The sequence below is a fragment of the Mytilus trossulus genome, chromosome 1 (genome assembly GCF_036588685.1).
Source record: "Mytilus trossulus isolate FHL-02 chromosome 1, PNRI_Mtr1.1.1.hap1, whole genome shotgun sequence".
Classification (NCBI taxonomy): Eukaryota; Metazoa; Mollusca; class Bivalvia; order Mytilida; family Mytilidae; genus Mytilus; species Mytilus trossulus.
Window position 1 is genome coordinate 22,712,127 of NC_086373.1, and position 24,006 is coordinate 22,736,132.

Below are 24,006 nucleotides of genomic sequence, written 5' to 3' on the forward strand. Positions count from 1 at the left end.
AGCATAGATTACCTTAGCTGTATTTGGCAAAACTTTTAGGAATTTTGGTCCTCAATGCTCTTCAACTTCGTACTTTATTTGGCCTTTTTTACTATTTTGGATTCGAGCGTCACTGATGAGTCTTTTGTAGACGAAACGCGCGTCTGGCGAATATACTAAATTTAGTCCTGGTATCTATGATGAGTTTAGTTATAGAACATACAGTTTAAGTTTATAACTTAAATATCACTAATCGTTTACTATACTAAGCGTCAGTGCATCGAGGAATATTGTCAGGTGATGAAAAAAAGAGAAATGTCAACATCATCAACATGAGCAAACAGGCGTATGAAAATCGAAATTCAAAAGTCTCTTGAACTCCGAAAAAATAGGCGTAAAGTCCTTTAAAATCAGAAAATGTTGGTTTAGTCTCTTGATATTACTTAATATTAAATTTATAATTCTTTTAAGTATTTGCTGAAAATGGATATAATAATATATCACATGTTGGATGTTTAACAGAACCAATCTAGACTAAGGTTTAAAGTCCATTATATTTAAACCCAACCCAACGTATAGATATGTGTGTTTATCATATACTTAGACTAAATAACATGATTTTTACTGTATGATAATACCATTAAATTAACGAAAATATTTTTCAAATTGGTCCTTAGCGAGCTTATATAAAAAGTTATCACATGCTTCGATTGTTATCACATGGGATTCCGATGATACTCGGCAAATTCCGGAAAATACACCTCAATGCCACATTTTCAGTGAAACCCATTACAAAGAAGTGTACAAAACTGGAAAGTATATTTTGTGAAATAATAAAAAAAAAAAACATGCCAAACAATGACGCCGTTCAGTTAATTGCGTCACCCCCCCCCCTTTTTTTCCCCCAAGTAACCGTTCATTTAGGACCCAAAATTCTGAACCGGTAAATTCTGATGATTGCATAAATTAAAACGGAGTTTTTGTAAAAATGAAAAAAAAATTAGTAGGGGTGTGATAAGAGTACGATAAAGGGTATGATAAAGGGTTTGCTTCAAAGTTGCGCGATATGGATAAAATAACAGGATTTTTTCAATAATTCATATGGTATATATTATACGATGTATGTGTCTTGAAAACTTTTAACTAACTATTTCATCGAGTTCTGCCAGCTGAATTTTCATAACAGCTATCTAATTCGACTTTCAAACCTATCATGATGCAACAACAAAAATAACTAAAAACGTAACATATGTCTGATGGTATATATCACAATCAAGTATATTGAAAATTGGCAAACTTCCGATTCGGACGTTTACGGTACTGGAATCAGACTCGGTGAACACACATTTTATCCAGATTTTGCTGATTTTTGCTCATAGTTGTTCATAGTTGTTAATTTCAATGTCATTTTGGTCTATTGTGGAAAGTTATCTCATTGGCAATCATATCACATCTTTGTTTATATTTGACAATAAATTTATTTTAGGGTGTAACTTGAATCACGCCTAAAATTGAGCTCGGACATTAAATTTAGGAATAATTTTCGTCTTTAACACAGTTCTGCGCAAATGATGTTTTGTTCATCAATCTAATTTACACAATTCGTTATTAGCCTAATCGCGGGCGTCGTCTTTAATACGTTTGATGTAGAAGTTTGGTGCTTCTATCGGGGAACTCCGGCTTATTTCAACAATAAAAGCTGGCCGCCTCAAAAATGTAGTATAATTGTTGAAATAGGCATTAAACACCAAATATATCAATTTTTCATTCGCAGTTAAACGGGGTTTTTTTAATCGAAAATGTTGTTGACCATATTCATGTTTTGACTCTCTGAATGGAACACATACATTGGATAAGCATGGTTTCGATAGCGTTCATTCAATTTGGACATTGAGTCTGAAGCATAGAAGACCGTCCGAATATTAATCATAATTTTTATTTCGAAATCGTCCATTAAACTTTTTCAAACAAATGCTACTTTTGTAGTATTCTTGTTGTAAGATCCCTCTTGATCATACAAAGTCATGTACAACGATATCTTTTTCTCATTTTTTATATGTTTTCACTTTTTTTTAATATAAATTTAATACCGCTGCTTATGAACTGTTAATACAACGATTTTTAGTCTGTTTCGTTTATATGATTGATACCATACATTTCTGTATCTTTCTTTGGATGACTTTATAAATTATCAATGATAAAAAAAATAAAAGTAAAATCTCAAAAATACTGAAATTGGAGGAAAATCAATTCGGAAAGTCCATAATCTCATGGCAAAAATCAAATAACAAAACGTATCAAAAACGAATGGACAAGAACTGTCATATTCCTGACTTGGTACAGGCATTTTCAAATGTAGAAAATGGAGGATTAAACCTGGTTCTCACTTTAATGACAGTCTCATCAGATTACAAATCATTCATTGAAATCTATAAAGTGATGGGTTTTTTTTCCTTTATAATAATAGGTTTATCTTAATAAGAAAGACACGCAAAATAACTGTTTATTTTAAACAAAAATAACTTAATTAAAATTTAACATTTAGACATATGTTCTGTTTATATTTCAAACAAAACATTTCAGAAAAGGGGTCCAAATGTGTACAATTCAGACTTGTTAAATCATTTCTGCTTGGTATAGTCGTATCTATATAAATGTTCCACTGTGTCCAGTCAAAATCTGTTAAAATCATTTTCATTGGAAAAAGCAAAATTATAATTAAAATATAATTATTATTAAAAAGAACCTGATATGATATATAATGCCACCACTACATGTATGTAAATGAGGCTAACATGATGTTCAGTGGTTATCGTTTGTTGGTGTGGTTGTAAAGTGTTTCTCGTTTGTATAGTATAGATGAAACCGTTTGTTTTTTTCCGTTTTAATGGTTTTAAACTAGTCATTTGTTGGGCCTTTTGTATCTTGCTATTCGTTGTAAGCCAATGCTCCGTGTTGAAGACAGTACTCTGACCTATATATAAAGGTTAATTTTTACAATTTTTTACTAGGACGGAAAGTTGTCCCATTGACAATCATACCACATCTTCTTATATCGGTTACTTGTAATAAATCGGACATGCTTTCTAATAATATATCCATACCTTTTCAGGTAGCTCTGAATATGCACGACCCTTCCTTTATGCAGGGCACCGGACTTTTCCGCTTTTATACTTGTGTAACAACAAAAAGACGTTTGCGCTCACAAACTATGGACATTTTCGGTTTAATATTTGATACACCTATACGAAGTTGTAGGGACATTTGCGCTTTATAATTTGATACACCTATACGAAGTTGAGGGACATTTGCGCTTTTTATCTATAAAATTAAAGTTAAAATGAAAAACAAAATTATAGATTTTATATATACATGTACCACAAACTAAGTGGTTACTGATTTTCAACATTGGTTGTTAATAATTGTATATTAAGGCTGGTGGATAATTTGTTTTAAAAGTTTGTGGTACGTTTCAGACTTTATGTATGGAATATTCAAATAATGCCAAGAACTCTACAGATTTATGCGATTCAAGGAATGAAAAATGGAAACTATTCTCCGCTTGTCTTTATGTAGAAAATAGACTTTCAAGAATCATGACAGATGATTGTTTAAAAAAAAGACTTATATGGTGACCTAAAGTTGTTAATGTCTGTGTCATTTTTGTCTCTTGTGGACAGTTGTCTCATTGGCAATCATACCACATCTTCTTTTTTTCATATTTTCGGCAGGGTTTGTTACTCGTGCTGTGTGGATTCAGAAGAATGTGTCCCCGTGCCTGTAGTGTATGTCCTGTTATTTTTACAGTTAGGTTTTTTTTGCTTGTGAGAGAGCTGTCTACTTATTCTATCATCATGATTAGGTGACCTATAGTTGTTAATGTCTGTGTCATTTGTATCGTTCATTTTCATAAATCAGACCGGGTCCAATGGCGAACTTATACATTTACTGCATTGACATACAATGTAGTTCATTTTTCACTGAATTACAATTATTTCGAATTGAAATCAAATTGGCAAATGATATAACAAAAAAGAAGATGCATGATTGCCAATGCAAACTCTCCACTAGAGACCAACGAACACAACATTAATAACTATAGGACACCGTACGGCCTTCAAAAATTAGTTGAGCCCATACCGCATAGTCAGCTTTAAAATAATTATTTTCGATGTTTTTCCATCTTGAAGCTCAAATACAATTGAGAGAGGAAATGGTGAATGTGTCAAAGTATATATTGTATAGATTATCTAAATTATACTATTTTGACTATAGAAACCCTTCACTTTTTAGAAACCGGAAACAAAAATGTGATACAAAAACTACTTCTAGTGTTATGTTAATAAAAACAGAGTCTAAAACTAATGTTAATCTCGAACAAAAATCGATTGCTCTTTGAATGAATTTGATGAACGTTCTACAGTATTCATGTACATATATAAATATTTGAAAAATGTACATTTATATCATCTTTTTTGTTTTTTGCATAGGAAAAACAGACATGCTTGACACTATTTCTGTTCAAAAACAGAAAAATTGCTACGTCGGTTTAGGACCATTTTTGTGCAGGCATTATTAAAGCAAATAGCAGTATAGGAAAGCGTATCTTCATAACTTTCTACAACGTCCAAGAATGTTCCATCTGGCTTCAGTCTATATATACCTTTCGACTCTACACAAACGTAAACGTAACCATTGTTGTCAACTGCTAACTGCCAGAGAGTATCGTCATCTGGTGCGGAGTATGTGTAAATTTCTGTACCATCACTTCTAATACAACTCAAGACTTCTCTGTCGGTGTAATAGATGTTTTCATTTGTATCCAAAGTAATGAACCAAGTTAGTTTCCTATGATGTGCTTCTATTAAACGAATAAATTTTCCTTGAAGATCTAGAATTTTAATGTTACCCCTGGTTCCAACAAATATGTTTTCTTTTAAGACCGCCACTCCTCCCTGATGAATTCCTTCAACAGTAACAGTTCTTGATATGCTCTTTTCGTTAAAGTCAACAAACTGTAGGAAATCGTCATGGTGAGATGTCACAACGGCTTCATTGGTACCGGAGATAAAAGCAATATCCCACGGTCTATATATGGTATCGATTCGGTACTTGAAGATATCATTATTATCGTATACTAATATTCCACCAGTTCTTGTGCCATCAACTATGAGTACTTCATCATTATCATTTACTGTGATGCCGTTAATACTTGCGCGATCGTCCTTAATGATAAAATCACTTTTATGAACAAATTGTGGCAAATTCTGAGGCTTCTCACATGGCGTCAGGGCAGAAGGTACTTCGTTAAGTTCTATTGATCCGATAGATTTTATAGTTTCCTGTAACCCCTCTGGGATCAGTTTTATTGTAGCATTTGTCAACTGTTCTGTTATATTAGTTATATTTTTCTTCAGATCTGTTAAATTTTGTTTGTACGCATGCGCAACAAGAAATGCATGCTTCTCAGAACCATGTTTATCCACAAAATCAAAGACATCTTTTTGGTCTTTTGCCATCTTTCCAACATCTTCTGCTTCAATAATTGCTGTCTTTGACTTTTGTATCAGTTTGTCTTTTCTGAGATCAAGATCACAAAGTAATGACTTTTCTAGTGATTCCATATGACTAATTACTTCTTCTTTCGACTCCCTTATTGCATTTTTTACTGAATTGCACTCCTTTTCAAAATTTTCAATAAAACTTTCCCTGTCTTTGGTAATTGCATGTGTTGTCTTCACTCCATAGTCCACAAGTTCCAATGCATCTATAAATGACTGAGACTGCTTGGCACCTATATATGCCGCATCAACAGACACAACGTTTTGACAAGATTGATGGCTTTCTACAAGACATTCTTTGCAGGATAGAATATCATGATCGATACAAAAATAATCAAATGGCAAGTTATCGTGTTTGAAACAGCATGGGTTTGCAATATTTGTTAGCATCGGCCTTCTGTTGATATCGACGAGTTCATGGTTTCGCGATATTTTCTGGGCACGATGGTGTTCTGTGCAGTCTGAACAAAAAGACTCGTCACAAATAACACACCAATGAGTTGATTCGTGGTTTTTGTCGCGAGTTTTACATGGTTCGCATTCAACTTTCTCCATTTCCTGCAATACAAACAAAATATAAGTAATGTTGAATCTTATACCTGCCTTAGAATATTTGAAGACGAAAACGTATAAAGAAAGAAGACATGCATTTAGTCTTAGATGCATATTTTATTAGTTGTTAGTGGCTTTGAACTAGCTGTCAGATAACTGAGTACTCTCAGATCTGTTCCTAGTGTCTTTTTTTGTTGTCGGTATGTACAAGTACCCGGCCACGCCCACTTGTATTTTTGTCCATCTGATGTGTTTATATATAAGCCTTTTTCAACTGGTTTTTATAGTTCGTTCTTATGTTGTACTGTTATACCCCTGTGCCAGGTTAGGGGAGGGTTGGGATCCCACTTACATGTTTAACCTCGCCTATGTATGTATGTGCCTGTCCCAAGTCAGGAGCCTGTAATTAAGTGGCTGTCGTCTGTTTATGTGTTACATATTTGTTTTTCGTTCGGTTTTTTTTATATAAATTAGGCCGGTTTTTTTCTCGTTTGAATTTTTTTACATTGTCATTTCGGGGCCCTGTATAGCTGACTATACGGTATTTAAGTCAAACTGGAGGAACTCCTTTATGAAATCAATTATTGGCCTGTTATAGCTGACTATACGGTATGGGCTTTGCTCATTGCATTGTTGAATATCGTACCGTGATCTATAATAGTTGTTAATTTCTGTGTCATGTTGGTATCTTGTGGACGGTTGTCTCATTGGCAATCTTCCTTTTTATATATATGGTATAATTTCCAATGAAACAACTCTCCACAATAGATCAAAATGACACAAAAATTAACAGCTATAGGTCACCGTACGGCCTTCAACAACACGTAAAGCCCATACCGTATAGTCAGCTATAACAGGCCAATATTAGATTTTACGAAGATACATTAAGTTTGTAATTTTATGAACGTATACCAAGTGAATTACGCTCTTTCAATTTCTTTCAAAACATGTTTTCTTAAAAGCGCCAGTCACACTAACTGCAGGTATAGCAGTATGTTTTGAATATTCAACAACAAACGTAAAGAAATATGAAACGAAGTTGAAACCTAGAAAAAATACGTATCAAAGCTAAGCGGAACGTAACAAAACGTTCTAACTACGTATCGAAACGTATCAATGCGTGGTGGAAACGTGGGTCTATACGTACTTATACATATCAAAACGTGGTAAGAGCGTTGCACGAACCTAGTAAACCTAACTTTTAAAATAACGGGACATTTTTGTTCAAAACGCAGTTGAAACGTACCATTTTAAAACGTAGTATCACGTGACAGTGTGAATGGGGCTTTATAAAGATGTTTGAAATGAATAAAACGGTCAGCATTTGTTTAATCCAAATTCGTAAGAATTTAGAAATTTAATAAAATATATTATAACAAAAAAATGTGTATGATTGAATGAGTCTAGTAACCATATAATAGAAATTAATACCATTCCGGCCTTTCCATATTATTTTCATTCAGCTCCGAGTTTTTGGCGCATTTAACTTTCATATTAATTTTCCTTTAAACGAACGAATGCAAATTAAAAAAGTTTTTGCTCTATTTATATACATTCGGTTCATTTCAGGTACGCATTCCGGTCTTTAGTGTACCCTCTTAATTTTGCTTTCAGTTCAGACATGTTTATTTATAGGATCTCATTATCATAGCAATCCAAATTGAATATTCGATTGTTTTATTTACAACTGCACTAAATCATTATCACTTTTTAACATTTTTGTTCGTGTAAAAGGTTTTTTTAATTGTTACCTGAGAATACATGCAGACGAACACACAAAACTGAAAAAGTTGTATAAAACACTTGACACTCCCAGTAATACGTAATGTACCGTTAATCATGACATGTTTATTTCTCAAATTTGGCACTAAAGAAAGTTTACTTTCAGTCGCTATATATATCAAGTTAATACAATGGCCTACCTCTTTAATTTAGGCTATCAATCGTATAATAAATATCCTGTCAGCTTTAGCCTTAACCCTGTCTTCACGGTGTTGATGTAGAAAGATCACCAAGGTCATCCTTCATGGTCAACGAAGCACACAATATGAAGCATTCTATTTTGGTTCAGCGATTTAGTCAATAGTATATTATATATATATATATATATGCTTTGCAACAACTGATTTATATATATATTATATGAATTAGTGTATTCTGCATTGTGGCACAGTCAGACAATAGGATTATATTAATATTCATATGTAAAAAAAAATATAGATGGAGGCATGCAATATATGATTCTGGTACGTATTTACCCAAACTTTAAATTTGAATATGTGAACTTGTATATCCAATTAAGTGTAATCATTATAAATCAAACCATGGATATATTCAATATTTAAGATTATATAATTCATTGTGGATCAAACAATCGATTAGGATGTAACAACTTTTTATATATTATATCTTTATTCTCAAAAAGCCAATGCATTACATCAGTACAATTTTTTCAAAAACAAAAAGAACTGGAACTTTTAATATAAAAACTCACAGAAAGAATGATAATATTTTGTTTAAGAACTATGTAGGAAAATGCCGGAATTTATACACATTTGAGATCTTTATAACTATATTATATAGGCTCGTTATAAAAAAAAATTCAGTAGGTTTATAACAAGTATTGGTAGTGAAGCTTGGAGAGATGCAAATTTTTTTTTTATCAATTTTGCCCAATATTTTCTATTCTTTGTAATATGTAACCGCAATTTGCTGTATTCTTTAATTGTTTTGCCTCATTTTCTTTTGTCTTTTATCCTACACTTTATATTTCAATATTAATATATTCTTATTTTTTATATTTCTTGATATTCTGGAACAGGGATTGTGGATTATATGTCATTGATGAGAAAGCATCCTAACGACAAAATTAACCCTTAGAGGGCAATAAACGGTCTTTAGCAATTGAAGGATGTCATCACAAAATGTTAGACTCTTATAATCACAGTCTATAGGCTGTTCCTATGTAAGAGGGAGTGTCGCATTCTTTATGTATGTGCCCGTCTCAAGTCAGGAGCCTGTATTTCAGTGGTTGTGGTTTGCTGCTATGTTACATGTTTGTGTTCGTTCATTTTTTACGCCCCACCTACAATAGTAGAGGGGCATTATGTTTTCTGGGCTGTGCCTCCGTTCGTCCGCGCGTCCGTTCGCCAGTCTTCAGGTTAAAGTTTTTGGTCAAGGTAGTTTTTAATGAAGCTGAAGTCCAATCAACTTGAAACTTAGTACACTTGTTGCTTATGATATGATCTTTCTATTTTTAAAGCCAAATTAGACTTTTGGCCCCAATTTTACACTCCACTGAACATAGAAAATGAAAGTGGAGTTTCAGGTTAAAGTTTTTGGTCAAGATAGTTTTTGATGAAGCTGACGTCCAATCAACTTGAAACTTAGTGCACTTGTTGCTTATGATATGATCTTTCTAATTTAAAGCCAAATTAGAGTTTTTACCCAATTTGACGGTCCATTGAACATGGAAAATGATAGTGCGAGTGGGGCATCCGTGTACTTAGGACGCATTCTTGTTTTATACATAAATTAGGCCTTAAGGATGTTCGCTGCTCAGTTTCAAAATAAATAACTTTTCATAAAACTGGTTTGTATTGATAGGTCATAAATTAAGGAATAAAAAAAGCCAAAAAAATATAGGGGTCAATGTGCTTGTTTTCGAGATATTAGCCTTTTGAATTTTGGCGGGAAAATGTTCTCTCTTGATTTTTCATTGCTTTATCATTGACCAGTTAAAGTTCTCAAATACTATTAAAAAATAAATAAAATGTTATTAGACTTTTACAAATGACTTATAATTATACATGTTAAAGATTTATAAAAAGAAAAATGGGGGTTCATGGGGATTTTTTTTAAGCCATTCAAATGGATAAAACCAGAGAATTCCGAAAATCTGACATAAACTCCAAAACATGACAAGCAGACATCCTTAAGTTTTCTCGTTTGACTAGGCCCCTTCATGGTTAGTTCGGTCATATCGGATAGGGGCATATTTTTTTGGAAGAGGTGGAAATAGTACGTTGAAAGTATGGGAAATCCTATGCATGTTTCTAAGCAACTGCTCTGTTTTACTATGTTTTTCCGTAATTATCACACCATATATATTTCCAATATGAAAATCGTGAAGGGTCCTATTGTTTTACATTTGCAATTTCGGAACCTTTTATAGCTGATTATGCGGTAATGGCTTTGATCATTGTTATAGGCCGTACAATTGGCCAATAGTTGTTAATTCCTGTGTCATATGGTCTTCTGTGAAGAGTTGTCTCATTGGAAATCAAACCACTATGACATATTCTTTATTAATTTGTGAGTCAGGAACATGGTGTTCAGTGGTTGTCGTTTGTTGATGCGGTGATCGTATGCGGTGTCACGAAGTGTTTTTAGTGTTTCCTACCGTTGGTTTTCATGTTTGAAAAAAGTTTCCCACTAGTAGTTTTTGGGACCCTGTTTGCTTGCTTTTGGTTGTGAGCCATGATGAAGACCGTACTATGACCTTTAAGGATTTACTTTTACAAATTTTGACTTGGATGGAGAGTTAGTTCGTTGGTTGGCACTAATATCACATCTTCCTATATCTATATAGTACTATCAACAATCTAAATATGCACTAACCTTGAGATACGTGACACGCTGTTAAAAATGTGCATACATGTAACGGTAATATTTTCAAATGATTTTTTAACGGACAATAGATGTACATGCACTACATACATGTTACCCATTTAAGCGAACATTGAATTGTGGAAAATATTTGACGGAACATGGTTTGGGTATATTGTGTTCGTCTGATAAAAATGTCTTAATGAAAAGTGCAAATCTTTATAAGAGACATTTCATTAATTAACAGTTGTTGCAAAATATTTGTAAAATTGCACAAGGCATTACAGCAAATTTCAACCAGATGCTCCGCAGGACGCAGCTTTATACGACAGCAGAGGTTGAACCCTGAACTGTTGGGGCAAGTATGGACACAACATTCAAGCTGGATTCAGCTCTAAATTTGGATTATGATTAAATAGTTGACACAGCATAGGTTTCTGACACAGAATGAATGTGTTCTTATGAACTTAAAATTTTTGTTTTGCCTTTGAGCAATGCACTATGCTGTTGAATACTAATCCTCTGAAAAAAATGTTTGAAGAAATTTTCTTTGTATTTATGGAATTTCAAATGAGAAAAATTTACCCCCCCCCCCCCAATTTTTTTTCACATCCCACTTTCCTTTATTTCTAAAACACATCTCAATTCAAATTTCTTATGGATTTTGCAACAATAATTACTCATTTAAATACATCATTAAATATTAAAATGGAAAAAAGTGCTTGTTATCACTGAAAGATAAAGATTGTTTTAATTTATCAGTTGGTAGTATAAGTGAATATACATTGTATATTGTATAAAACAATGATTGAAGTTGATTCAACTACTATTCTGGACAAAGAAAGATAACTCCAATTGAAATTTCTTGCTATTGCACAATATTGTGCAATTAGATATTTTTTGCTTTTGCGCAATACTGTGCAATTGAAAATACTTGTTATTGCACAATAATGTGCAAATGAAGATTTCTTGCTATTGCGCAATACTGTGCATTTGAAAATTTCTTGCTATTGCACAATACTGTACAATTGAAGATTTCTTGTTATTGCTGAGTACTGTGCAATTGAAAATTTCTTGCTATTGCACAATACTTAATATGATAATTTTGGATCCTGATTTGGACCAAATTGAAAACTGGGCCCATAATAAAAAAATCTTAGTACATTATTGGATTCAGCATATCAAAGAACCCCAAGAATTCATTTTTTGTTAAAGACAAACTAAGTTTAATTTTGGACCCTTTGGACTTTAGTGTAGACCAATTTGAAAACAGGACCAAAAATTAAGAATCTACATACACTGTTAGATTTGGCATATCAAAGAACCCCATTTATTCAATTTTTGATGAAATCAAACAAAGATTAATTTTGGACCCCGATTTGGACCAACTTGAAAACTGGGCCAATAATCAAATATCTAAGTACTATTTTTAGATTCAGCATATCAAAGAACCCCAAGGATTCATTTTTGTCAAAATCAGACTAAGTTTACTTTTGGACCCTTTGGACCGTAATGTAGACCAATTTGAAAACGTAACCAAAAATTAAGAATCTATTTACACAGTTAGTTTCTGTATATCAAAGAACCCCAATTATTTAATTTTTGATGAAATCAAACAAAGTTTAATTTTGGACCCTGTGGGCCCCCTTTTCCTAAACTGTAGGGACCAAAACTTCCAAAATCAATACCAGCCTTCCTTTTATGGTCATTAACCTTGTGTTTAAATTTCATAGATTTCTATTCACTTATACTAAAGTTATGGTGCGAAAACCAAGAAAAATGCTTATTTGGGCCCCTTTTTGGCCCCTAATTCCTAAACTGTTGGAACCTCAACTCTCAAAATCAATACCAACCTTCCTTCTGTGGTCATTAACCTTGTGTAAAAATTTTATTGATTTCTATTTACTTAAACTAAAGTCATTATGCGAAAACCAAGAAAATGCTTATTTGGGCCTTTTTTGGCCCCTAATTCCTTAAAAGTTGGAATAAAAACTCCCAAAAATCAATCCCAACCTTTCTTTTGTGGTCATAAACATTGTGTTAAAATTTCATAGATTTCTATTCACTTTTTACTAAAACTAAAAGTATTCGGACGACGACGACGCAGACGACGACGTCAATGTGATACTAATATACGACCAAATTTTTTTTAAACAATATCCATATTTTTCGTAATATTTCAGTTTCAAAGTATTTGCTACTTTGCTAGTGATACAACCGGAGATTATCTCTTAAAAGAGGAACAAAAGATACCAGAGGGAAAGTCAAACTCATAAATCGATATAAACTGACAACGCCATGGCTAAAAAAGAAAAAGACAAACAATATTACATATGACACAACATAGAAAACTAAAGAATATGCAACACGAACACTACCAAAAACTAGGGGTGATCTCAAGTGCTCTGGAAGGGTAAGCAAATCCTGCTCCACATTGGGCATCCGTCGTGTTGCTCATGTTATAACAAATCCGGAAAAAAAGTCTTAATCGGTAAGTCACATGCATGAAAGAGAAGGAGATTGTATTTACGACGTAAGGAACATATCCAATTTAATCTGTGAAACGGTTATTCCATAACATTCAACCAACTCGTGATGTCTCCCGTAAAATTTACGAGGTGATGATTTCAACTCAACCATTTGGAACTCTTGGTTTAAAAACTTCGTGTGAGCAGCAACCCGCTATCAAGAAATTCATGATAAGAAATACAAGCACGGGAATATCGTATCAATTGGGTGATATATACCCCGTCGGCAAGAATAGGGGCTCAATTGGTTCCCTTTGGAATGCCGACATGCTGTTGAAATCAAGAAATCATGCATCTTGTTAATGTCAGTTTCAGAGAAATTTTTGTTTGAATCAGAGTGGTCCTTTATAAAGTAGGATTTATCCCTCCCGAAGACAAGATATTTGTTTCTACATTGGTCATTTTTTATGAAACAAAGCAATATCAACTCTTTCAATTTGTCTTTTAGTTTTTACTTGCGTAAATAGTAGAAAAGTCAAATATTTTAATACTTTTGCAAGATGAAAGAGAGTTAGATTGTATGTACTCTAAACGATTTTTTGATTTTTTTAGTATCCACATCTGATTTATGCCGCCTCTCTAGAATAGACAGGATCACAATTACTTTGAAGCCCGGCTTTGATTGCTGATAAATAGATGTTAATATTTTAGAAAGAGGTTTCGTGGAGCACTTGGAAGACCCAGCAATATACCATTGTTTGTAAGGACACTTATGTATCCGGCAGAGCCTGATAAAAGAAAGTGGATAGCTGCTATGCTAGTATAATTAAACAAGTGTACTCTTTTTTTTAAACTTTAATATAAAGCAATACAATCATGGTTTTAAAAATTTAATTCTATATATTAAATTTTGATGGAGGGTTAAAAAACAAATAAAACGAACATATACTTGAATATCACATGCAAAAAAATAATACAAAAAAACTAAATAAACTTTGAGCCTATAGTTAATAACAACATCATGAACAACGAGTAACATTAAAAAAATTAACATCATATAATTGAATATCAATTATGAATTTAAAATACGGTGGCAAAAACATATAAAAAAAAACATACATGTATATATATCACGGTTACAGAACGGATATGAATGTACTTTGAAAAGATAATACCATTATCAACAACAAAAGATAAAGTTTCTGATCACTTCTTATATTGCATACCCCAGGCGCCAGAAGATTCAGAGAATAACCTAATTCCAAGATCTTAACAAACGAAGAATGAAGATGGACGAATATTAAAATCACAGTAGCTTTCTATCACAAAAATTTCACCCAAATAGTTTACTAAGAAAATTCGACTTCTTCTTAGTATTTTCGGTTGTTGATAGGTCTTTCGACGTTTCACTTGATTGCACACTCTCTGTGGTTTGTGAATGCTGAGTGTCTGATTCGCTTTCGGTTGTCTCTGTATTCGTTGCCTTCTTTGGCTTTGATATTGTAGATGAATACATAACATCAGTCCTTATTGCATATTTTCTTCCAGCAATAAGTTCAGACCCTTCATGGAGTATAGGATGTTCAAAAACCAGTACGGAACCTAAAACAAAAACAAAATAACACCAAGTTCAAAAACTAGGACAGAATATACTATATTGGTTCGACGAGCGCATCTGAATATGACTGCAGAGCTCCAACCCTGAACAGTTGGGGCGAAAATCAAACAATATTCGCACTTGTTACAAGTCTGAATTTGGATTGTAATTTAATATTTGACACATAATAGGTTTCTGACACTTAATAACTGTGATTAGGTTATGCGTTTTATGCAATACACTATGATGATGCAAATTGGCCCCCTCCCCCCAAAAAAATATTATTTTACTCCCCACACTTTTTTTTCGGCAAAAAAAAACAAATTTAAAGAAATTTTCATTTTAATTGAATTCTGAAATCACTATCGCTCGGGCAAAAATAATCACGAATATAATGTCTACCCATGTTAAAACTACAATAAAAGTAAAGCTTGCATCAATTTTACCCTAAGTAATTGTCCATTAACAAGGTCATTTTTGTTTTCCCCTGTTTGCCTTTTATGCTCTTAACTCCTAAACGGTTTGAACCATAAACAGCCTCCCCCCCTGAAAGCCAATTTTTACCATCCCTTTCTGGTATGAAAACTAATTTCAGAGAGATCCATACACCATTCCACAAGTTCTTGTCTGGAAACTAGAAAAATTGCTCATTAGGGTCCCTTGTTGGCCCCTAACATTGTTTTGATTTTATTATAAAAAAAATACCTGTTTTTGGTACAACTTCAACTCGTTCATCTATATGACTTCCTATAAATGTGGTACTTCCACCTTCAAAACCCTGTAAATTAAATAAGTACCTACGAATCTTGTTAAAATACTACTTGCATATCAAATTATTCTAGCCAACCATTTGACATGGGTTTTTTACAATACTATTTTGTTTTATTTGATTGTATCATACATAACTCAATTTGATCTCTTTTTTTAAAGTTAAAGATAATGTGTATAGCTGATTTAAATCATGCACTGTATCGTTTTAAGAATATACGTTGTTTTTCATTCGTTTTGTGTGCTTTTGACTTCTTGTTTTGAATTTTCCTTGGAGTTCGGTATTTTTGTTATTTGACTTTTTTGTTAAGACTCGTAAACGTTTTGTCAAATTTTAATATTTTTGCTATAATGAAGATTTGGAAAATTTAAACTGGCCTTTTTCACACGTTTTTCTTATCAAACAAATTATCAACTAATAATTTATTTTTTTGTGCATTGTAACAGAACTTAAATATGATTTCATGTAAGAACATGTATATGTATATACTACACCTCAACTCTTAGATCACATACAGTCGACTCTGACATGGGTAATTGATGTTTTCTTGATTGATTGATTGATTGATTGATGTACTGGTGTTTTATGCCACTTTTAGCACTATTGTGCTTTTCCGTGGCGGTCAGTTTTTATTGGTGGCGGAAATCGTAGTGCCCAAAGAGAATCAGTAAACTTGTAAAATTGAAACCTGACAATCCTAGCCAATTTAGAATATAGTCGAGTGCACCTGCAACGTTCAAAATTGACTTCGAACTCCCGACCTCTGTGCTGACAGACTAAACATACAGTAGTTCGATTACTTAGACCAGTCGGACATATGGGTAATTAAATACGTCTGCTCTACCTCGTTTAGATATATCTGAACAGTCACATAACTTCTTTCTCCATTATCCCGTTTATACATGCCATCATAATGTGGCCTGAAATATTCGCCTGGATCATATCTAAGAATCCTTAACCTAGATGAAAAAAATTAAAATGATTTTAGAGCTTTGCTCCGTGTGTTACTTTGTCTTAAATTGATTAAATAAGAATGTGTCTGACTCCATAGTACACGGATGCCCCTTTCGCACTATCAATTTATATGTTCTTTTGACCGTAGAATAGGAGTAAAAACTCTAGTTTGGCATTAATATTAGAAAGAAACATGTGTACTAAGTTTCAAGTTAATTGGACTTCAACTTCATAATAAAATACATTGACCAAAGACTTTAATCTGAAGCCGGCCGGCCGGACGGACACACAGACCGAAATACATAATTCCCCTAGGTGGGGCATACACATGACTGTATTACAATATTAATACATGTATACAATAACAATAAGAGTTCAGGTTATGTCGTCAATTTCATTTTTTCAATACGACTGTGAAAGTATGCTAATTCAAGATATTGTAATGTTTATTGGTCGTTATGGTTATAAACCTGGAGAGTCTTGTATTATATATGCATATTTTGTACAGAAAGAAGCGTTGTGTGGATTTAGACGTTTGGCGGGAGAGTCAGTGGTTGGGTCCATCGGTATGGGGATGTTTGAGAGGTACTCTTGTGTTCGGTATCGGAAACATTTAGAGAACACCCCTATCAAGTGAATAGTATAGTCGCCAAGGGGTATATAAGAAAACGAGAAACGGCATTCAAGGCTGTCGGTTGGCTGTCGATGAGCCGTCATCAATCAACAGAGCATACGTCAGTAATATTAAGTCCTAGTAAGAGCTTTAATATTTAAAGGACACTTTGTACTGGGTACAAGTGAACGTACAGGTTGATCAGATTGACAAGACATACTGTCCAACTCGGAGGACGAGTTGTACCCGACCGCTGTGTCTTGTATTGACAGGTTGTCCCACTCGGAGGACAACATGTTCAAGCCCGCACTGTCTGGTAGTGACAGATTGTCCCACTCGGAGGACAAGTTGTACCAGACCGTTCTGTCTTGTATTGACAGACTGTCCCATTCGGAGGACAAACTGTACCAGCTAGACTGTCTCTAAGTGACACATCGTCCCCTCTTGAGGACAGACTGGTCTATTGTATTATATTTATTTATATATGATTTTCCGTTGTTACTTTATTTCGACAAAGAGTCAGTGCGTATATTTTAGTTCATTGTGCATAACATAGATAGTTGTAGTTTTTAGTATTACCGCATTGTTTGTGGACAACATGGATCCAAGTATTTACTGTAACGGACGTTTGAGATATAAACGCCTGGTTAAACGTTACAATATCAAAATATAGACACTATTGACGACCCCGCTTCGACCTTAAATATACGTCGCACGACAAAAATTTGGGCGGTCCAAAAGTTTTAACGAGTCTATGTGTGAATGTTTCGGCATTGGACTTTGAATTTAGTCATACTTTTTTATTAATTTTTCACATCTGATTAACTTATAACTATTAAACTTTTGTAGAATCTGAATTCTTAAACTGCTTCTGATTTTTTTACTTTTAGTTTGTATATTTTTTCATCACCTTTGTATTACAATTGTCGTTGTTTAATACATGGTCAGCTTTGACATTGAAAAGAAATCAGAAAAGCACATTTGCTTTGATTAGGTTACCTTATCATAGAATTTGTCATCAAAATGAATTTGATCACTGTTGGGTTGCATTGTTTAATTGATCGTGGTTCCTCCTTATGACATTTTTTATGTTTAAAGACGTCGGCCAAACAGTCAGTCTTGTGCCTCTTTCGATTTTAACTACATGTATATTAGCATATTTATCATTCTGTTTAATCTCAAAGTCGTCTTATGATATCAGATCTTCACAATAGTATTATAGATAAATATTCTCGCAATATCTTGTCAAATTCAGTTATAATATTTAATTTCAAACTTAGTCAAAATGTACAACTTAATATTCACGATAAAGTTTTGTTTGTGAGAACTGTATCGTTAAAAAAAGTACGGATTTAAAAATTCTACAACATAATTAATTAAATTAAAAAAAATCAATGTGTGCATGCAAAAGTTTCTCGCCACATCTTTCCTTTTCAAATGTATTTTTTTGAGGATAAAAAAAAAATTGTTTCGAATAATAAATTTTCCTAAAATATTGCACCTTTCGTTCAATCCCATGACTTTTCTGTGACACCATACATCAGGCACATACTCTTTGATTCTTTTCCATATCTTATCAACCTCTTTTTGGGTATCCCATATAACTCTTGCACTGTTTCTTATTCTTGTGTCTAATACTTGTCTGTAAACAATCATTGTTGTATTTTTATACATGTTATTTAACACGACAGTTTGCTGTGTAGTTGTCCCCTTGAAGAGTTTGTCAAATCTCTACATAATACAAAATGTATATTAAAGGAATTTATAAAGAACGATGCATATAGGTGGCACGGTAGTATTTGCTTTCCAGAATTTAGGTTGCTCTTTTGTGTACCCTTCTTAGGTAAATGTATCTAAACAGTGTTATTGGACGAAAAATACAGTATCAACTGAACATACTTTCCCAAACTGAGTGATGAATCAGGTGTAGAAAAATATGAAATAATTTTACATACAGATGAAAATGATTTTTTAAGATTTTTTTTTAATTTTGTATTCACTGCACCATAAATGACCTAAAAGTACTAATGGCCTTAGGTTTTTATAAATAGCAAAAAAAGTAAATGGTCAAGATACATATTCAAATTCTTTTCTGAATAGTAAAATGAAAGTATTTCAGATAACTGTGAATGTAGAATTTTTGCAGTATCAGAAAGTGGTGAAAATTCTAAAAAGGCTATCATTATCCCTTATGGGCCAGGAAACACCTATAACCATTTTCCCTGAATGTAATCTGTTTTACCCAAGATGTACTTTTGACGGAAACGCCCGACGACTATTATAATTATGTAATATAATCTTTATTGCAAAATTACACCCATAAGGGTCAACCAATACAAACAAACAATTATACATTTTAAATACAATGCAATACATAGAGAATAATACATGGCAAAATCCGTATCATATGTCGTATCATCCCGAGACATCAATATCAGCCCAAGGGCCTTTAGGCCCGAGGGATGATATTGGTCGAAGGTGATACGGCATGTGATACGGATTTTGCCATGTATTATACGCTTTATCATATATTTCAACAGAAGAGTATTATATTATATGAACTGATCCATAGCACTGGGTTACCTTCAGTTCTACTTTTGTCTTGTTTCAAAGGCATTAAAAGAACTGCTCAAATACTTATCCGAAGCATCTTACAATTTGCGTGCTGTTGTTTTAAAAAAAAATATTTTGTTTATTATAGTACTGATTTGTGTGTTTTGTACTTTTTATAGTTGCATTTAGTGTGCTTAGAATATTAAAACTTGACGTTCGTGACGTCACATTCAATATAGAGAACTTGACGTTCGTGACGTCACATACCAAACAATGACATCATTAACAAAATTGACCTACTTTGAGGAAATTTTTTCTTGAGCAAAAAAAAAATAAAACTGACTTTATGTAAAAAAAAGTAGGGGTGTGATAAAGGGTAGGGGTGCGATAAAGGGTATGCGATAAAGGGTAGGGGTGTGATAAAGGGTATGCGATAAAGGGTGCGCATCAAAGTTGCGCGATATGGATTAAACAGCAGGCTATTTATCACATATGCAAAACTACTGTATTTACTACTAAACATATGATAAAATAAAATACAATACAATATAACAAAGCATATTTTAAAAGTTCAATTATAAATTCATGTATAAAACACAATCCTGAGCTTGTCTGTCATGGGTCTGACCCCCTCAGTTCTAAAGACTGCTTAATGAAGACTCCAATATGACATACAAGTTCAAGGATGGGGTTTAGAATGTGTGTAAGTTTATTAAATACATCAAGAAGTGGACATGATGGTACATAGTCTTTTAGATAAGCCAAAATGCTAGATGCCAAACATGTTTAATCCTGCCATATTTATGAGCCTGTCACAACTTCAAGTTAAGATCTTGTTGGTTGATGGTTCGTGTCTGTCATATTTTTTGGCGTAAATTGTTTTGTTATAAATAAGGGCGTTAGTTTTCTCAATTGAATTGTTTCAAATGTTCCATGTTCAACTTGATACTTTTTATAGCCGACTATACGGTATGGGCTTTCTCATTCTTGAAAGCCAGTACGGTTGCATGTAATTGCTTACATTCATTTACGGTTGCCTGTATTTACTTACATTCATTTACGGTTGCCTGTAATTACTAACATTCATTTGAACTTCTGTGGATAGTTGTCTAATTTAACAATTATACCACATTTCTCATTTTTATCTAAGCTACTAATAACATTGTATATAGAATGAAATCTTGATTGACGTCGTGTTGACTCGTTCATCTCCTCCAAAATTAAATTACTTTTTTTGTTTTAAATATTTGATGAACATTGTCGGGTTCAAAGCTCATGCCATGATGGTTTCATCTAGCAATACCCACTCTGTGCAAAACAAAAAACATGTCAATCACAGCTATATTTTACACGTGTATTTTACCTATCTCCAGCATTTAGAAGTGCAACTTCAAAACCTTTTTTCTCTGCAATATTTATGTATTCTTCACATTCCTGAAAACAAATAAGTTTATTTAAATAATGATTTTTGTTCATTGCATGTTGATTTTAATAGTGAAATCAACATTTGATTGGTTGACGTGACGTCGAACAAAACATCATATTCCCCTTTGAGTATCATATTCCCTTCTGAACGTTATATAGTTAATTTATTATGTTTATATGAAATGCCACTAAATCTCCGTACAGATTCACAATTGAATCTTGTGATATTGGTAAAAAAAATGTACTTTTCCAAAAAATAATTTTAAAAAAGTCAGTGACATTGAGCTGCAACGTGCAATATAAATACTGAGATACAAATCAAATTGACTAATTTAAAACAATCAATTTGTTTCAATGACAACCTTTAATTCTTCAAACTGATTCTTCCCAAAGACTAACTTTTGGGAAATAATTTCTTCTTAATTTATATTTCCATTTGTTCACTGTGGTAAAAAATGTGGTAAACTGGACCTCGAACTGGCAATAAAATCTATGTCAAAGAAGGGCATCTTTTGAACTTAAAATGCGGGATATATAAACACGCAGCCACATCCAGTTGGAATTGAGCTGAAATTTCGATGCATTGTGCAATAAGAACATCTCGCTCTCTGCACGTTTAAGAAAATTTTCAGTGTTAGTCTGATTTGTTCATCCTTCAACCAGGTCCACATTTATCGAAAACCCACATAGTTGGTTTCCCTCTGAATATGCAGAAATATTTGGACTTGAGGAAGATAACAATCAGTCGATCACATCAGATAAATAACTTTTTACAATATGTACTTAATCGCTTTATATTGATAGTATTTAAAATTTACATTTAATCAAAATTGCGCGGACGGGATTTTGGCGACATTTTTTGGTGTAGAAAACAAAACAATCAATAATGTATGCTAAAAAAAATATTTCGAAAAATATAACAAAGATGAATGTTCTCATACCTGTATTATATGAATGGGGAAAAAAACAATTATAAATGCCAAATATATATTACCTCTTTCGTGAAAACGTTGTACAACACAAATGCCAGACATTTTTTAAAGTCTTTTGGCAGCTGAACCTCTTCTTTTATAATATTTGAAGCCATCCTGAAAAAATACATTTTGCCATTATCATAATTAACACATGTTGCGTATAAATTGTTGACATATACACATAGGTACTATCATTATCTATCGCTGCATGATACTGCCCTTCCTGGCAAATCAAACCAAAAAAAAATTAAAACAAAAATGTGTCAATAGGACACAATTAATTTTCATTTTCGATTATATGCACTTTGCAATGTTCGGTGGAACATGAAATCTTGATCAAAATCAAGCTTTTTCTTTCTACTTTTAATTAAGATCCACCCTTACCATCTCCGTACCTTCGCGGTATAAAATTTAGACGAAGCCCTGGCTATTAATGAAATATGTGTTACTGGGTGTTCAGCAATCATCATTTTTTAACAATATGGTTCGTTCTATAAAATATTAGTGAATATTCTAATTTATAGATTGAATGTATCGAAAGAATATACATCCAATTTCTAAATTCACATGTGTATTAAGTAAGAAAACATTTTCAATGGTATAGATGTATCGGGTGGCTTTTTTTTACCTGGACTTCTCCGTCTTAATTGAAACCTTTGCTACATTGGGATGCTACTGCATGGTGTAGGGCATTCCTTTAATTACCAGAAATTTGATTTAATAAAGACGGAGTTCTCACTTGATGCAGAGGCATATCTATACATCAGAAACAGTCAAATGGACAATTGCATGTATGCATGTACCAGCAGGAAAAGAGACAATTGAACTTTCTCGTTTGTTAATAAAATGTCCAAGCACTGTCAGTAAAAACAATGTCCTACACTGAAGAGTCGCAAATAATAATTTCCTTCCTTGAGAGAATATCTTAAAAAGGAAAATGTATATCAAAGACATATACAAAGACATATACATGTATACACTCGTCTTAACATCAACCCAACAATATTAGATCTGTAAATTTATATATATATACTATGTAAATAAACTGCATTTAAATTATACAAACCTCGACTCTTCTTATCTTTTATCACCGCTATATAATATCTTTCAAAAATCTGTTTTAAAATATATTTGCAGTAGTGCGCGTTATTGCGATAATTATTTATACACTTTATGCACTTTATGCGTAAATGTAGCAGAAAAGAGAAAGGAAGTCTTCCTGTTTTTTTAAAACAATTTCAGACACATTTATTTAAAGGTGGGACATCATTATTGTTTACTCCCAGTGCATGTTTACTTCTGTACAGGGATGGTTGGTTTTGATTTCAAACTTTGAAGGAAATTTAACATAATATCCTTTAGAAAGTGGGAAATTTCCAATTTTTTAAATTCTAAATTGTTTATTTTAAGATTTAAGTGCAATCAATGATACAGGATTTTTAAAATGCAATTGTAAACAACATCGTCAATTATAGTAAAAATGTCGATATTGTTATTCAACGAAATCAGTGTTACGTATCTTATCAAGTATATTTTTTTATTTACATGACCTCAGTCCTGTGATCGTACCTTTTTGAAATGTAGTAGCCGTTCTATTCTACCAGTTTGATCTAAAAATATGTCCTGTTTTGACTGTATTTATTGGTGTTGTTTATATCATGGCTATTTATAGATGAGAGGTTAATCCCAGTTTGAATCATTAATTTATCCAGTATGCATTATCTCCCTTTTCATACTATTAATGCAGTAACATTTTTTTGTGGAATTTCTATTGGGAAGTACAAATATGATGATCTTGTATGTCTTGTATTAACAAAATCCCGAAAATGGTGCATAATTGTATAAAAATTAGGTTTCTTGTAACTTAATACTTGCATGTATTTATTAGATGGAATTAATGGCTATATTATATGAGTATATACAACTCGTCTAAACATCAACCCAACAATGTTA

The 24,006-nt window shown here is 32.8% G+C and overlaps 2 protein-coding genes across 4 annotated transcripts; both read right to left on the reverse strand.

Moving 5' to 3' along the window:
• Positions 1 to 2,679: 2,679 nt before the first annotated feature.
• Positions 2,680 to 8,120, reverse strand: LOC134718945 (uncharacterized). Its single transcript, XM_063581817.1, has 2 exons — positions 8,015 to 8,120; positions 2,680 to 6,098 (listed from the first exon to the last, which is right to left on the reverse strand). Exon 2 carries the CDS (start codon positions 6,093 to 6,095, stop codon positions 4,491 to 4,493), a length of 1,605 nt encoding a protein of 534 aa, XP_063437887.1. The 5' UTR covers positions 6,096 to 6,098; positions 8,015 to 8,120; the 3' UTR covers positions 2,680 to 4,490.
• A 5,950-nt stretch (positions 8,121 to 14,070) lies between these two features.
• Positions 14,071 to 23,732, reverse strand: LOC134718955 (uncharacterized). Of its 3 annotated transcripts, none has more exons than XM_063581839.1 (7): positions 23,623 to 23,732; positions 22,074 to 22,167; positions 21,018 to 21,088; positions 18,603 to 18,743; positions 16,379 to 16,493; positions 15,471 to 15,543; positions 14,073 to 14,770 (listed from the first exon to the last, which is right to left on the reverse strand). In XM_063581839.1, exons 2-7 carry the CDS (start codon positions 22,164 to 22,166, stop codon positions 14,502 to 14,504), a joined length of 762 nt encoding a protein of 253 aa, XP_063437909.1. In that variant the 5' UTR covers position 22,167; positions 23,623 to 23,732; the 3' UTR covers positions 14,073 to 14,501. The 3 variants fall into 3 exon arrangements, with proteins under 3 accessions (XP_063437917.1, XP_063437909.1, XP_063437900.1); XM_063581830.1 differs by lacking the exon at positions 23,623 to 23,732 and adding an exon at positions 23,120 to 23,287; XM_063581847.1 differs by lacking the exons at positions 18,603 to 18,743; positions 23,623 to 23,732 and adding an exon at positions 23,120 to 23,304 and having other exon boundaries at positions 14,071 to 14,770.
• Positions 23,733 to 24,006: the final 274 nt, after the last annotated feature.

Coding starts and splice junctions, on each gene's coding strand:
- LOC134718955 (XM_063581839.1), bottom strand. CDS start 22,166: ATGGCTTCAAATATTATAAAAGAAGAGGTTCAGCTGCCAAAAGACTTT. Junction 15,544..16,378: donor TTCAGATATATCTAAACGAG/GTAGAGCAGACG, acceptor TTTAATTTACAG/GGTTTTGAAGGTGGAAGTAC. Junction 14,771..15,470: donor TGAAGTTGTACCAAAAACAG/GTATTTTTTTTA, acceptor TTTTTGTTTTAG/GTTCCGTACTGGTTTTTGAA.
- LOC134718945 (XM_063581817.1), bottom strand. CDS start 6,095: ATGGAGAAAGTTGAATGCGAACCATGTAAAACTCGCGACAAAAACCAC.